At 35.3% G+C, this 15595-nt stretch overlaps 3 protein-coding genes across 3 annotated transcripts in view; all 3 read left to right on the top strand.

Annotated features, from left to right (window-relative positions):
* Nucleotides 1-2072: 2072 nt before the first annotated feature.
* LOC141819758 (8-hydroxygeraniol dehydrogenase-like) lies at nucleotides 2073-4479 on the top strand. The gene is made up of 4 exons (XM_074707004.1): nucleotides 2073-2225; nucleotides 3197-3310; nucleotides 3401-4068; nucleotides 4212-4479. The coding sequence occupies exons 1-4, from the start codon at nucleotides 2110-2112 to the stop codon at nucleotides 4412-4414; spliced, it is 1101 nt and encodes a 366-aa protein (XP_074563105.1). The 5' UTR covers nucleotides 2073-2109; the 3' UTR covers nucleotides 4415-4479.
* A 1539-nt stretch (nucleotides 4480-6018) lies between these two features.
* Nucleotides 6019-9439, top strand: LOC141819794 (uncharacterized). The gene is made up of 4 exons (XM_074707048.1): nucleotides 6019-6272; nucleotides 7771-8145; nucleotides 8544-8750; nucleotides 8850-9439. The coding sequence occupies exons 2-4, from the start codon at nucleotides 7888-7890 to the stop codon at nucleotides 9159-9161; spliced, it is 777 nt and encodes a 258-aa protein (XP_074563149.1). The 5' UTR covers nucleotides 6019-6272; nucleotides 7771-7887; the 3' UTR covers nucleotides 9162-9439.
* Nucleotides 9440-10132: 693 nt separating this feature from the next.
* LOC141819766 (piezo-type mechanosensitive ion channel homolog) overlaps nucleotides 10133-15595 on the top strand; it is a 57468-nt gene continuing 52005 nt past the window's right edge. The window contains exons 1-2 of the mRNA XM_074707018.1: nucleotides 10133-10425; nucleotides 14652-14732. Of these exons, the coding sequence (XP_074563119.1) occupies nucleotides 10329-10425; nucleotides 14652-14732 (178 nt within the window). The 5' untranslated portion in view covers nucleotides 10133-10328. The remainder of the gene's footprint in view (nucleotides 10426-14651; nucleotides 14733-15595) is intronic.

Raw genomic sequence — 15595 nt, 5'->3', positions numbered from 1 at the left:
TCAAGAGCACGTGATTTCTGAAAAGATTTAATTATGTTGTCGCATTTTTATTTGTAAGAAAATGATTATTTTTTCTAGATTCAACGAAGAGCATGGTAAGTATCGATCTATCCATTGGTTCAATTCAAGACTCGAGATATAATCCCAAATCCTCTTCTTAAAATTAAATTTTATTTATTTAGTTAATAATTTTAAATTGCTTCTATTTAATTAATGTTATTCTCATAAATTCATGCATATTAGTACTTATTCTTAAAACCAAATTAAATATCATCATGTTTTTCGATTTATTTTAGGCAACATTTCATGAAAAAAATATTTTCCTTTTAATTTAATCGTCATCCATTAAAAAAATATATTTTCTATTTAATTGAGTTATAATCTATTAAATAAAATAAATATTAATCATCATTAATTTATTTATTATCTTTGAAAAATAAACTAGCTCATTATGAACAACGTGTTAGGCCAGATATCTCGACCTTTCATTAACTATGAATTCTTTGATTAATATAATTTTATCTCCATTAAATATATATAATTTATTAAATTTATATTCATTAGATCTAATAAAATTTATTATGGATGTATAGGATAAGGTGGAGACTTTTATCGAGGATAAGACTGATAGACTTCAGGAGCGAACTACTGCAGGATAAATATTATTATAATAAATAAAAATTGAATTTTGATGAAGTCAAAAAATTATCATCTACTAATCAACTATTAACTTTTTAGTTTATTTGGGATGATGGAATCAATTTTTTTACTTAAAAAAATGATGGACATTATATATTAATATAAAATAAAAATATACGTACGTCAAATTTTAGTTGACAATTTCTCAGCGAATTGACCATTACATGAAAACGTTACATCTCGGAAGTCAAACGTGTTTATCTGTGCCTAATTTTATTGGGTCCATAAATTTTATTTTTAATTTTATTTTTATACATTCTTTAAAGAAAATGTTCAAATTATTTTAATTTTATTTGTATTATATTTTTTATTATATATATTTTATTTTGTAAAATCTAATCAATTCATTTTTTTTCATATTATTCTTTAAAAAATATACACTAATAAATCTATCCCGTCTTACTATTAACATCATCGATGATCTCTGTTTTCATATGTGCTTCAAACTCTTTTTCTTTCTCGTCAATAATTATATTTTTTTTGCTTCGTGTGATGATGCTCTTGAAAGATAATAATTAGTAATTTAATAATTGAAAAAAATTGTATTATTAAAGTTTCAAATATATTTCATATAAATATGTAACGACAAAGGTCACTATTGAAACCATGCATCATCGAAAATGTTAGTTCTTTGCCATAAAAGGCATAAATCTAAAAGCAACATTAATTGATATGCAGGCAGTTTAAGAAATTTTATTGGGTCCATACTTTTTTTATTTTTTAATATTTTTATTCATTTTTATAAGAAAATGTTTATTTTTAAATTTTTTAATTTTATTTATTATAGATTTTTTAATTATATATCTTTTTTTTTTAAGTTGATCATCTTCGTATCCTTCATATTTTTTAAAAAAATTAAAATAAAATTCGAACTATTTTTAAAAATTAATATTTATTTTTTTTAATTAAAAAATTATAAATCCAATCCGAGTCTGAACGAAAAGGGAGTGGCTGACTATTTAAATTTGTTTAAAAAATATTAAAGGACCAAATATATCATTGATAATTATGACGGTCCTGTCACGGTGTTCCACAAATTGGACTAAATACGGTTGGACTATGTAGCAAGTGGCGAAAACGTCATCGGTTACGCCAGTGCACGGACCGTTTCAAACCAGATTATAAATTGTAATTATTAAAATAATATTAATATGTGAATTTATCGAGTATTGTTTAATCTGTCAATGGACCATTGACCATTGACGCAATATTATTTAATCCGTCGTGGACCATCGATGGAATATTATATTCCTCGTGGACTGGAGAATCAGTAAACTTTATTATTCTATTGTCTCTTTTTTTTCACGCCACCTTCCTATTTAAGCCTCTCAAATGCATGCTTCGCCAATTCATTCACCGATTTGCCAGCCACTTCATCCACCGGAGCAATAGTCCGTCGAGGAAGGATACATGGAGAACGGGAACGTCTCCGCCTCATCGCCGGAGGAGGGCCACCGCCGCCCTGCGTTCGGATGGGCTGCTAGAGACCCCTCCGGCATCCTTTCACCCTTCACCTTCTCTCGGAGGTATCGTGAAGGCCGTCTCAATTATTTTCGAAATCATCTTCGATACATTTTTTTAAGATTTTATTTTTTTTTAGAAATGTATTTTTATATAAAATTTATTTTTTAAAAAATAATTAAATTCTATAAGTTATTCATACAATATATTTAGAAAAGAATTTTGCCCCCGGGGGCATCATTTAATTTATTACGACGGAGTAGAGTTATTAAAGTTGACAAAGATTGAATCTCGGCAAAGCTAAGGCAATGCTCTCATCCGTCGTGGTCAATTGTAACTTCTCGATTTACTTTGTCACAGATAGTCGTAGGACTGACCATATGAGATAATTGGGATGCGAATTCCATCTAGAGAAAAAAAATTAATTTTTTTATAAGATTTAGTAAGTATTGTTTTTAAATCTGGATTTATTGTTTCTTTTAAAAATTCATCATAACACGTCATGTTTTAAAATATTTTTAAGATTTAAATATTTTGTTTAAAAAAATTATCATAAAAGAATTTTAACTTCTCTAGGTTATATAAAAAAATAAAAATTATCTTTATATAACTATTTAAATATATTTTTAAATGAAAAAAATGATATGAATGTAAAGAAATAAAAAGATACGAGATCCTTAAATGAAAGAGAAAAAGACACAAAAATAAAGAGGAAAAGAATAAGAGCAATTGAGAGGCAGTATATTTTTGAAGATTAAGTAAGAAAAAAAGGATGATTAAATTTTAAAAAGGAACCTATATAATTACAAAAATCAATGATAAATAAAATTGAAATAATTTAAAATTAAAAATGAATGTTTTTTAATACTCTAAAATTATAATTGATATATATATATATATAAATTAAATATAAATAATATTAAAATATAAAAAGTTGGTACTTGAGCCGGCACTCGTGCTGTTAATTGTGCGTGCATATTCTCCTGAAAGATGATCGGACGATTGCCTGAGAAGTGGTCGTTGAAATGCTTCACAGGAAAAACGGGGAGAACGATGTGACCATCAAGATCTTGTACTGCGGCATCTGCCACTCCGACGTCCACTCCGTCAAGAACGGGTGGCAAAACTCCGTCTACCCGCTCGTGCCTGGGTAATTTAATTATGCATGCATCAATATCTTGGACTTGATAGATCTGTTTTCGTTTTGATTAACGTTTGGCGGAATTTGTTGGCATTGCAGTCACGAGATCGTCGGCGTTGTCACCGAGGTGGGCGGCAAGGTGGGCAGGTTCAAGGTGGGCGACCACGCCGGCGTGGGCTGCATGGTCAACTCCTGCCGCAGCTGCCACGAGTGCGCGCAGCACCACGAGAACTACTGCCCCGGCATGATCGTGGCCTGCAACGGCACCGACGTCGACGGCACGACCACCTACGGCGGCTACTCGGACTCCGTCGTGGTCGATGAGCACTTTGCGGTGCTGTTCCCGGCGGGCATGCCGCTCGACCGCGGCGCGCCGCTGCTCTGCGCCGGCATCACGGTCTACAGCCCCATGAAGCGCTTCGGGTTGGACGTCCCCGGGAAGCACATCGGAGTGGTGGGCCTCGGCGGGCTCGGCCACGTCGCCGTCAAGTTCGGCAAGGCCTTCGGCGCCAGGGTGACGGTGATCAGCACGTCGCCGAGCAAAAGGCAGGAGGCCATCGAGCGACTGGGCGCCGACGCTTTCCTGGTCAGCAAAGACCCAGATCAGATGAAGGCCGCTTGGGGAACCATGGACGGCATAATCAACACTGTCTCAGAAGCTCATGACGTATCTCCATTGCTGTTTCTTCTCAAAAGTTCTGGACAAATGATCATGGTTGGTGCACCATTGAAGCCATTAGAGATCTATGCTTTCCCCTTACTTCTAGGTACGTAATCACAAATGCCATCGCATTGCCCTTCATCTTTCTCCATAATTTCAAACAGCGATGTTCATTTCTGACTAACTAGCTCTATCTCTTGTGCTTAATTAATATAATTTGTGCATGCTTTGGTGTTCGATCGAGTTCAGGTGGGAAATCTATCGTCGGGAGTATAATTGGTGGGATGAAGGAGACTCAGGAGATGATAGATTTTGCGACAGAGCACAACGTGACCGCAGATATCGAGCTTGTCAGCATGGATTATGTGAACAAAGCCTTAGAGAGGCTCGCAAAGACTGATGTCCGCTATCGATTTGTTATCGATATCGGCAACACCTTGCACGCTGCTTGAAGAGGCTACGAAGTTTATAGTTGCATGAGGGAGCAACCATGAGTTTACCATATATATATAGTTCTTTACCTATCTATCTATCTATTTATTTATCTATCTATCTATATATATATATATATTACGCAATTTGGATTTGTATTGGAATACTACATATCTTGTAAAACTGAAATAAGATTTTGTTGCTGTTAAAATCGGCAACTTCCCTCTAGAAGGTCCACATTGAATCTGTCTTCTCTTCTCGAAGTGTCATATTTACGCCAGGCATCCAAATTTTAAAAGATAATAACTTTTGATTTAAGTTAAATTACGAGAGATCTTAAATATATCAAATCAAAATTTAATTTATTCAGAAATCAATATTTAAAATTCAAAAAATATTATTAAAATATTTTTAAAAATTTTGAATAATTTGTTATCATTATATTGTAATTATTTTTATTTTTATATCTTTGAGATTTTGAGACTATTTAAATTTTTATTTAGTTGCTGTTAGATTATTATTTTTTATTTTAAATCAATTTTATTTGGTTAAATTTAAATACAATTTCTCTGTGTTTTGGTTATTTTTAATGTATTTTTTGAATTTTTACTGTGAAAACGAACATATAAGATAATTACTATTCTATCTGACATCACATATCTTGACGGCTCTCGTAGTTTTTGTTGAGATCAATATTGTTAAAGAGCGTCGGAGGTGCTTGACAAAGCCCATGGCCCCCATCTGATGTTTAAACCACCAAAGTACATGAAGTTTGTAAGTAGATTTTTAAAAAATTTCTTCTTGAATATGGAATCATATATATCTTGAGTCAAAGAAACTAGGGATCTTCGAGCGCTGTGGCATCTCGTGTCAGGATGTTTGGATCCTCAGTCCACGCATCTGGACTAGTTAATATGTCATATTGATTGAACTATGACAAATTAAACATGTATACAAACTCACCATAAAATATTAATTTACCTCTTGACTTTTACTAACGAGGTAAAATTTGCTTAGTAATAAGATTTCATTAAGTCAAGATGTATGTTAAGTCTAACTTAAATGTTTCAATAATTTTACCACACATCAAAACCAATCTGAGATTTAACTACAATTTCATCAACAATCTCTCTCTCAAACTAAGCCTCTTAGGGATTTTGACTGCATAAGCAAGAAAAAAAAAGGGGCATATTTTCTTCCTTTTCTTTCACATGGAAAACATGCATGCATGCTCATATGGGCATTGCATGAACCCATTCAATTCCCTATTCTAGATGCTTGTTTTAAGTGGTAGACCACCTTCTTTAGCTCTAAGATGCTTCTTTCTTTATTTTTATTTTTTGTAATTTTTTTGTGATTTGTTCAGTAAAATTAAAGTCTCTTTTTCCCGATATTCATCGAGGAGAACCATCAAATTGGAAATTTTGTTATTTGAATAGCAAGTGACAATTTGATTCAGCCTCAATCTGACCTGACACATTAAAAATAAGCTAACTAAGTCCGGATCACATTCGAATTTGATCTATCCATTTTTGGCATATTTCAAATTTGGTTGACTTTTATCTTTATTCACTTTCACTTCCTAAAAATGTTTTTGCAATGTGATTTTTTTGCTCGAATCAGAACCGCCCAAAGGAGAGGGAGCGGAGCGGAGCGGCGCCCAAAACCAGCGTCTGAGCTCCGCTGGTTTCTTCCGATGCCGACAAAACCACTTCGGTTTCGACGAAGTCATCGATCTTTCGGAAAACCTTCATCTCGAGATCGGCGGTAAGCTCCGCGATTAATACTCGCTGCCTCGCTATTGGATCTCCGCGGACCTCTCTTTGCCTTTGTTTTTGTACCAAAAGTCTCGCGTTCTTGTCTTCTCCTCCGGACTTGGTTAGTTCCTTTTCCATTCGAAGATCTGCATATGTTTTTGTTTGTTCTTGGGCTTTCTTTTGTATGGAGAAAATCAGATCTTGCAGCTGCTTTGCTTTCCCTTGGTGTTTGATGTGTTTCTAGGTAGTCTTTGGACTTCTCCTCTGTGAGCTGAACAAGTAGATAGATCCCTTTTAGATATTTGTTGATCTGGTTGTTGCGCTTGGGGTTTAAGATCTGATCTTTCAGTTGATTTCCTCTACTTCTTCCAAGTTTCTGTCTGGTCGAAAGAACAATCTTGAATTCGTCTAGTTTGTTCTTAGAAATGATTTCATAAAGTTTGGGTCCGCCTTCCTCTTCTCAGCCTTAGGTTTAGCTCTCGTCTTAAATTTGTGTTGACTAGTTTGCATTTTCGCTATTTTTCCCCTTGTAATGAAAAATTGTTTCGATGTTATTGTATCATTGGAAATCACATAAATGAATCGATGTTATTCATCTATATTGCTGCTGAGGAACTTCCGGATCATAGTTCCTCTGCGTAGGAGTCATCAAGTGCTCGTGTGATTCTACTGTTTTGGCTCATTACGAAGGTTGGTTCATCTGTTGTTGTTTCTCTAATGTGGTCATATCATATGACATCTCTTTTCCCTTGACAAGATTTAATAGGGATGGTTATAGCCCGGTTTATTGGATTAATAAGAAAAATCAGGATTAAACTGAAATATTTCTGTTTGAATACTCCAATCAGGATTAAAGTTAATCTTATCTTTCTACTTTTCTTGCACAGCAAAATTAGTTGCTAGATCAGGACGACTTTCTGTCAAAGTACGGGGGGCTTGAATATGGATAATAACATTGTTGCGAATGACACTTTTGGGAGTGGTCTAGCCTTGTCACTTCCATCCTGAAGGGGGAATTGTCTCACATCCAACGTGTAGGAATACCCCATTGTCAAGACTTGAAAAATAAAAAATGGTAGCTAGAATGGAATTTGAAAGCAATTTCCCTTTAGGGACGCACTAATTTATATGTCATGATTCCATGCATCACTAATTTAAGGTTGCTAAATTCTTCCATCTCCTCGATTAATCGTTTTGATTCTAGTCATACTTTTCTAAATGCTACAGAAAAATAAGAGATGGACAAACCATCTTGATGCCCAATTTTTTTCTCCTTTATTTTTTGTTATATATCGTGTTATTCTATTAATGTGTCATTGGGTTTCTCATTCTCAAACAAGTTCTTGAAAGTCACCAATCAACTGAAGACGAGTTAATAAATTCTGTCAGGTTTTCTTTAATGATCTCTAACTAGTTCTATTTTGTGATTTCAATTGGTGACTCTGGTTATGTTTAACTTTAAAGTTCAGCAACATTTTTGTATCATTGAATCTCCTTGTAGCACTTATTCCTTTTGGTTTACATTTTTGCAACTAAAAGTTTGCAATTCTGAAATTTCAACTGTTAAGTTGTATAATCATACTTGTAATAAATATCGCATGTGGATCATTTTTGCACAGGGTGGATTACGTTGTTTCAAGCTGTTTGACTGCCAGTTGATCAAATTATTGTTTCAGCATCTCTTGAGTGAACAGAAGTGAGGTGTACATTTGAAGGAACACTCAACTACCACTGTAATGTCAATATTGTCCAAGCTGCGCTGTCTAACTGTAGATGTTACCGGCACTCTAATAGCTTACAAAGGAGAACTTGGGGATTACTACTGCATGGCAGCTAAAGCAGTAGGGTTGCCTTGTCCTGATTACAAGCGCATGCACGAAGGCTTCAAGGCTGCATATACAGACATGGCAAAAGAGTATCCATGTTTTGGACACGCAGCCAAAATGCCAAATATTGATTGGTGGAGATCATGTGTTAAAGATTCATTTATCAGGGTAAGTAGAACATAGTTTATGTGAAACAAACTTTTTAAATATATTCCTTGGTATTTAGGTTTTTCTGTTAGCTTTTTGGTGTAAAGTTAGTATTTGGAATATACACACAAGTGAATGCAATATCCAGGCAGGTTGATTTTTTTTTTAAATTTGCTATTTCATCCGCTATTTTGCCCTTTGTTGACCTTGTTGTGGTTTTCACTCTTTAGCTATGGTACGCTAGTTCACCCTTATAAGATTTGTTGTTGGCTTGCTGATAATGGTACTTGACTGTTAATTGTCAAAGATTGACAGTATTCTCAAATGATTAATGTGATCCTATTCAGTAAATGTGTACTCATGTGTCAAAATAGCTTGTTTCATGTGTTTATTGGATAGTTTTCCATTGGCTGTTGCAGGCTGGTTATGAATATGACAATGAGACATTTGAAAAGGTGTTCAAGCGAATATATTCAACCTTTGGATCTTCTGCACCTTATTCTGTATTTCCTGATTCTCAACCCTTCCTTAGATGGGCACGACGAAAGGGCCTCAAAGTCGGAATTGTCAGCAATGCAGAATATCGATATCAAGATGTAATTCTTCCTGCCTTGGGACTCAATCAGGTATCAGATTCTCTCCTTGTGCACCCTTAATAGTCCACATGTTATTATCTCCAAATGAGGGTGCATTATGTCATTAGATTAACAAAGTTGCATTACCAGGGGTCAGAGTGGGACTTTGGTGTATTCTCAGGCATAGTGGGTGTTGAGAAACCAGACCCAAGGATCTATGAGGTTGCACTTGAGATGGCAGGAAACATTGTCCCAGAGGAAGCACTGCACATCGGCGACAGCATGCACAAGGATTACATCCCTGCTAGAAGTGTCGGTATGGCTGCTATGCTATTGGACAGATTTAAGACATCAGATGCTGAGAGCTGGAGGCAATCTGGTGCAATTGTGCTTCCTGATCTGGTTGCTGTTCAAGAATTGCTCACCAAGGAAAAAACTGCTACTGCAGCACAAGAAGCCTAGATTCTGCAGTCACAAGTGGCAGATGTGTCTTCAGAAACAAAAAACACACAAAAACAAAGAGAAGAAGAAAGAAGTTCCCTTCATTTGGCTATTAATCGTGTTTCTTACTGGATGAGATTCTTGAAACTTTACTGTGATTGTAATAGGCTGGGATGAGTTTCTATCATTGATAGGAAACGCTTGATCTTGTAGGCCATCTTTGCCTTGGTGATTTCTCTTTCAGTCTATGCATTAGGAATAATTTCATACGTTCTGCCGATTCGGAAGGAATAATTTCAGTCTTGGAAGATTTGCAATTCACGGTTAGACAGGGAATTGCATTATTATTTTTTTCTGGAGATTTTTTTTTTAATTTTCATCTTTTTATCAATAAGCTGGATAAATATTTAGAGGAATAATATTTTTTTAAAAAATCTATTTTAGTTAGACACCTCAATTATAAAAAATAAATAAATCAAAAAGGTCCGTAGGGACACATTCAGGAAAAAAGGATTAAAATTCTAGACCACCCAAACAGTTTGCACGTAAGCGAATTCCCATTTGCCAGGCAGAAGTAAAATACGTACGCGTCCGCATATTTCAAGTGCCCATCGAAATTTTAGCAACAGCTGGGTCCCACGCGCCACGTGCTCACGCTATCTCACCTTCCAGTCCAGCGCAACGGACGGCCGATCTCGCTATCCCCACCGGGACGCCCGAAACGGACGACCGCATCAAGGATGTTACCTTTTGCCGACCGTTGCAGTCTTTTTCGAGCGATTAGTATTCGTACTGGAACTCCGGCCGCTCCAATTAAACCCGTCTAGGAATATGATGGAAGAGTCTAGTCATTCCCGGGTGTGTCGATGGGTGGGCGTAATCGAGTGTGAAAAGCTTGCAATTGTTTATTTACTGACGGAGCAGCGCTCCCCGCGGAGTCTAATTTGGGAAGCGTGGTGCCTCGGCCGACCGCGAATGGGGAATCCCGTATCGTGCCGCCCAAGCGCTTAGCCAGATCCCAAATCTGGCCGCAAGAGTCCGATCTGTCCCGTGACGAGCACATTCTCACCGGCGAATAGGTGGTTCGTCCTCATCCCCGCCTGCTCCTGATCCCCGTGCGCGATTGCGTTCGCCGGAAGTCGCCGATGTATCGAGGCGGCGGCAGAGGGGGAATTTGAGATAGAGTTTATGCCTCCCTGGACTGATGATCTGGCCGCTCGTACCCGGACAAGACCGATGACGGGATTTCTTGGTAGTTTCCTGCTGCCTCTGCTGCTTTTGGCAGGTCCGTCAACCGGCCCTTCTCTCCTCGTTTGATAGAGCTGCTATCTGCCTTCATGAATTTTTTCCTTTTTTTTATCTGGTGACTGGTTGAAGTATATATTTGATTTGGTTTGTCAAATAGAGACTGGGGGGAGTAGGTTTCATGTGTATGTCTTTACCTAGGTTCAATGCGTACAATTGGTTGAGAATTAAAGTGGGGATATTTTTCTTCTCATTTTCAATAAAAAAGTGATTTTCAACAAAATCAATTTCTAGTTACTTTCGTTAAGGGAAATGAATTCTCCGATAGATTTCTTGATTTTGTTCTTTGCAAGTTCATTGAGTTAACTTTCAGAATCTGCTCTTGCGTGTGACATAATTCCTTATTCAATGGCCAAAATGATAAAAACATGTTCTTACACATGTTAAGAAAAGTGAGGTTTAGGCAAATTTCAGTCTGTGCTGCTACAAGAGCAATGCTAACTGAATTGGAAAATTTATTCGAGAATGTTACTGAACCATTCCCCTGGGATTAGATTAGCTTTGATCATCTTGCCATATATCTCAGGATCCACCTTCTTCAACTCATTTTTAGAGGCAAACACTTGTCTCTTGAACATATCTGTCATCCACATCGAGAGTATGTGCAAATCACCTGTCACGAAGTTGTAACAAGTCCAATTCCTTCAAAAAGAACCTCAGTGCTCTTCCACTATCAATAACTTGGTCTGTCATGGCATAGGCAATTACTAGTTCTTTGTTTTTCCTTTCTAATCAAATTTCTTAACTGTGGAAGTAGTATCTATCTTTTTCACAAAAGGAAATTAGATGCCTCTTCTTTAGAGGATGCGAGATTCTTCTTGTCCATTTTGAAGGACTAAGTTTTTGGTTTTGGAAGATGTCTCTATCATACAACCACCGTATCCCTAATAGTATATGTCAGACATTCATATCCCTCATATCTCACATAACTTCAACTTTTAAATTTCCACCAACTGTCATGACCCAGAGGCTCTGTCTACAAACAAGGATGGACCATTCATCAAGGGCAATCAATCCACTAAATCTACTCAATTTTGCATTAGTTTCCATGTAAAACTCAAACAGGGAAGAATAACTTTCGTAATGTTAACAAAACTTGTTATATAGTATGAAGAAAAATATATGTAAAGAAGTGAAATATAAATGACAGTTTTAGAATAAAACTAATTTTTAACAAGATCTTCGATTATCTCTAAACAACTCTAGAAATTGTCAAATAGAAAAATCACAACTCAACAACTTATATCCCTGCTTGTGAAAGTGAGCCCAAATGTGCAAATGGGGTTCGGAATGGATATGCAAGCATTGTATCTCTTAGAAAGTTCAAGAAATACAAACACGTTAATTTTTGTCTCCTATGTTACCTCTTTAATTGTTACATTTTTTTTGTAATTTTTATTAACCAACTTAAGGTATCTCAATTTATTGAGCTTAGAGTTATCATCATTTTAATAAGCTTCATTTCCAATTCACCTCTTAATTAGAGTGACGTCCAATAGCCATATCCACTGACCATATTTATCCACAGAAGCTTTTGCTGATGTTGCACAACTAAAACACATATACATAGGCTGAAGCCCTTAGCCAACACACTAATGGGCCTAATCCACAACTCAAGCATGAGGACTGAAGCTGTAATAAAAAAAAATACAAAAATGAGTTGAAGCCCCCACTGAAAGAGTGAAAGTGACCAAAGTCCTAATAAGATCATATGGCCTGGCTATTATTTTTTTCACCATTTCCACTTTATTTTCTCTTGATAAATCTCATGTTTCAATCATCATTTGGTTACTTTATATTTCACTTTAGGCTCTATCACGTTATGCTCCAGTTATCATCGTTCCATAATTCATTTCAACATTAGGATTAACCTAAGTTTACCGTTATTTTTGTTCCATCAAAGTTAATCAATGCATTATAATAGGGCTATAAACAAGTCGAGCCGAGCCAAACATTATGGCGTTCAAGCTTGTTTGATAAGGCAACCAGCCAAGTCAAGCTAAACTTAAAATGAACCAAGCTTTTGAAATCATTGTTCAAGCTTGACTTGGTTTCTTTTTTATGAGCTTGAGCTTGGTTCAAGATTGACTTGAATTTGATTCATTTAGATGTTATCGAGCTCTCAATTTCAATTTGTTTGATTGTTTGAAACTTTTACATTTTAAGCTTGTTTGATTGGTTATTGAGCTTGATAATACAAATTTATTTGTTCATTTTGAAACTTTTTTTTTATTTAGCATGTTGATAAGAGTTTTATTGATGAACATGGATCACAAATATTATTTACGAACGTTGTTCACAAACATTAACGAGCTGAACACATATGTGTTCAAGCTTGTTTGTTTAGTTTAACGAGTTGTTCAAGCTTGTTTATTTAATTGATTTTGTGTGTATTGAACGAACATAAACAAGCTCTTACCAAGCCGAACATCAAGCTTGTTCACGAATGTTCGGTTCATTTACATCCCTAATTATAAAATATAGATGAAAATCCCATATTTCGTATCTAAATGAGGGTCTATAGAGATTGCCATCCTAGATGCAACATATGAACGTAAAGCAAATAAAAAAAAGTGTCAATGGATTGGGGATATAATATCATATTTAAAATACCATCCCATCCCCTGCTTCTCTCTAATCCAAGATTTACCCGTATGTTAATCCTTGAAACATCATTTTAATCCCCTTTCCATAAAAATATAGCATATTAGTCTTAAAATTAAATGACTAACTAATCATTAATCATCACAATTTATCCAGTAATAGTGTGCAAACTATTAATCATCACAATTAATCCAAACTATTGATTTGGGTTGGTAACGTATCTTTTTCTTCAGGCTAGTGTGCCAAAGGCATTACCCAATATGTTTGCTTGTAATTTATCTTTTTATTGATCCTAATTTTAATGTCATATGTACACTAATATGCATGTAACACAATGGGCCATATAATGGTATGTGCCAAACTGTATTGATCACTAAATTTGTCACCCTCCATTTTGGGCATGGGTTGGTCATAGGTTCCACTATACCAGTCACACTCAGTTTGACTTATCGCCACTAATTAGTGAAGATTGTGCTGTTTTGCTCAATTGTTTACTATGGTTTGGCCTTTTCACCCTCTATACTACTTGCAACTTGCTGGTATCTAGCATTCTCATTTGACTTCGTGGATTGGTCTCAATGTTATTCTATCATACACTGCTGGAATATAGTTTTTTTTTTTTTCTGTTCAGATCTGTGGAGCATTTCTCCTTGATAAATGCCTTCTAGATCCGTGTTACTATACTCACTCAAGTTAGGCATCTTCTAGGTTGAACACACTCGCCCTCATCTCATCCCTAGTGGCCCTGTGGAGATTGTGTTGTTTTGCTCAATTGTTTACTATGTTTTTGCCATTTCACCCTCTATACTCTTTCAACTTGCTGGTATCTGGTTTTCTCATCTGCTGCTGTGGCTTGGTCTCAATGTTATTCCACCATACGCTGCTGGAAGTTTTTTTTTTCTCTTCAGATCCGCGGAACATTTCTCATCAATAAAGGCCTCCTAGATCTGTAGTACTATACTCGCTCACAGATAAGTATCTTCTAGGTTAAATGCGCTCACCCTCATCTCATCCCTAGTGGCTGTATTGGATTAAACAATTGGTCTCATTGACAAATTGTTTAATTCAACAGTGTATTCCTCTGGATTCATCCCATTTGCTTTAAGGAGTTTCACACTATTGCATGGAGTTACCATATTAGTCTATTTCTCTTCTCGATCCAGTTCTCTTTATTTGAGATGCTTGGAAGGCATTGGAGCTGTTGCTGTTTATTGCCTGGAAAGTTGTTTTTGGCCACAAATTATGGTTTACTTGTTTTCTTGAACTGTGTGTAATAGTGATTACAGCCTTTTGAATTGCTGATCTAAATTTTCTACTGATTTACTTTTTGTTTAGAAATATTACTTCATTTAACCATGTACTTTGCTCAAGAATGTGTTTGAATGCATTATGTTGTGGTTCAATGTAGCTGAAATCTGGAATTTTATTTTTCTTTGGCAGAATAACTAAAAAGCTCTTACCATGCTTGTTGTCATATTTCTTTTGTGGCACATATGTGCTGAAATTGCTCACTTGTACTTATTTATTTTAATGGGAAATTCATAATAAACTGGACTATGCCTATCATTTCCTCTGTGAATAATCTTTCTTATTATTTGGCAGCTTCTTTGGTTGGTTGGAATTTGATTTCTCTGGTCAATATGCTCTTGTTTTTTGCCATTCAATTTGCTACTCCAAGAGTCGGTAAGATTTTTCCCTTACATGCATTATTACATACTTTGGATTCTTGTTCTGGTGGAGTTCATTAGGATCCAATTTTCCAACTCCTTTAGAATGTTGGGAAATTAGTTGTTATTTCATTTTAAGTAACTCAAAATATCTTCTTTATAAGTTGACGATGATCTTTGCTAAAAAAATTCTTAGCCAAATGATAAAACAATTCTTTTATTGTTGTTAACCTATTTTTTCTCTTAAAGTAAACACGGATACACTTGCTTAAATTTTCCAAAGTTTACAATAATGACTTTTGTCAGCTTTTTGAAATTCATAAAATAATTTGAACACTTCTTGATTACTTTTGTAATTTAAAGATAATTTAAACCCTAAAATTTTATCTGAATTATTCTTCTCTGCTAAAGTGAACTTGACTCCAAGGGTAGGAGCAATTGTTTCATCAATTTTGTTAAGCATTATTTCATCAAAAAATGAGAAACTACTTTACCTCTATCTTCACTTTCTTTCTTGAGAAATCACATTAGTTTATTGTCTTCTTTGTTGGACACTCTTTCAAATTAGTTAAGAATTGTTTTATTTTTTTTCCCATTCTTGAGGGACTAAGCATGGACTTCATTGACACTTTTTTGCTTTTGAGCCGTCTCTTCTAATGGCTAATTATAAAGAAGGAATGCTCTTTGTAGCTCCACTATAGTCTTGGTGTTTGGAAGCGCCTTTGAGAAAGTTAATATGGAAATATAAAGGCTTGAATATTGCTAGTAATTTACATATTCTCTAATTTAAAATTTAAAATTTTGGTTTAAAGAATATGATAAATTAAATAAGCGTGAGTATTAATTTTCCTCACAATAAGAAATAAAGAAATGAATGTT

The sequence above is a fragment of the Curcuma longa genome, unplaced genomic scaffold, assembly GCF_044706935.1.
Source record: "Curcuma longa cultivar G26 ecotype Majalengka, Jawa Barat unplaced genomic scaffold, ITB_CL_G26_1.1 utg18532_np1212_1030455_RagTag, whole genome shotgun sequence".
Taxonomy (NCBI): domain Eukaryota; kingdom Viridiplantae; phylum Streptophyta; class Magnoliopsida; order Zingiberales; family Zingiberaceae; genus Curcuma; species Curcuma longa.
The sequence above is the reverse complement of the archived record's forward strand: the minus strand, read 5'-3'. Positions and strand labels throughout refer to the sequence as shown.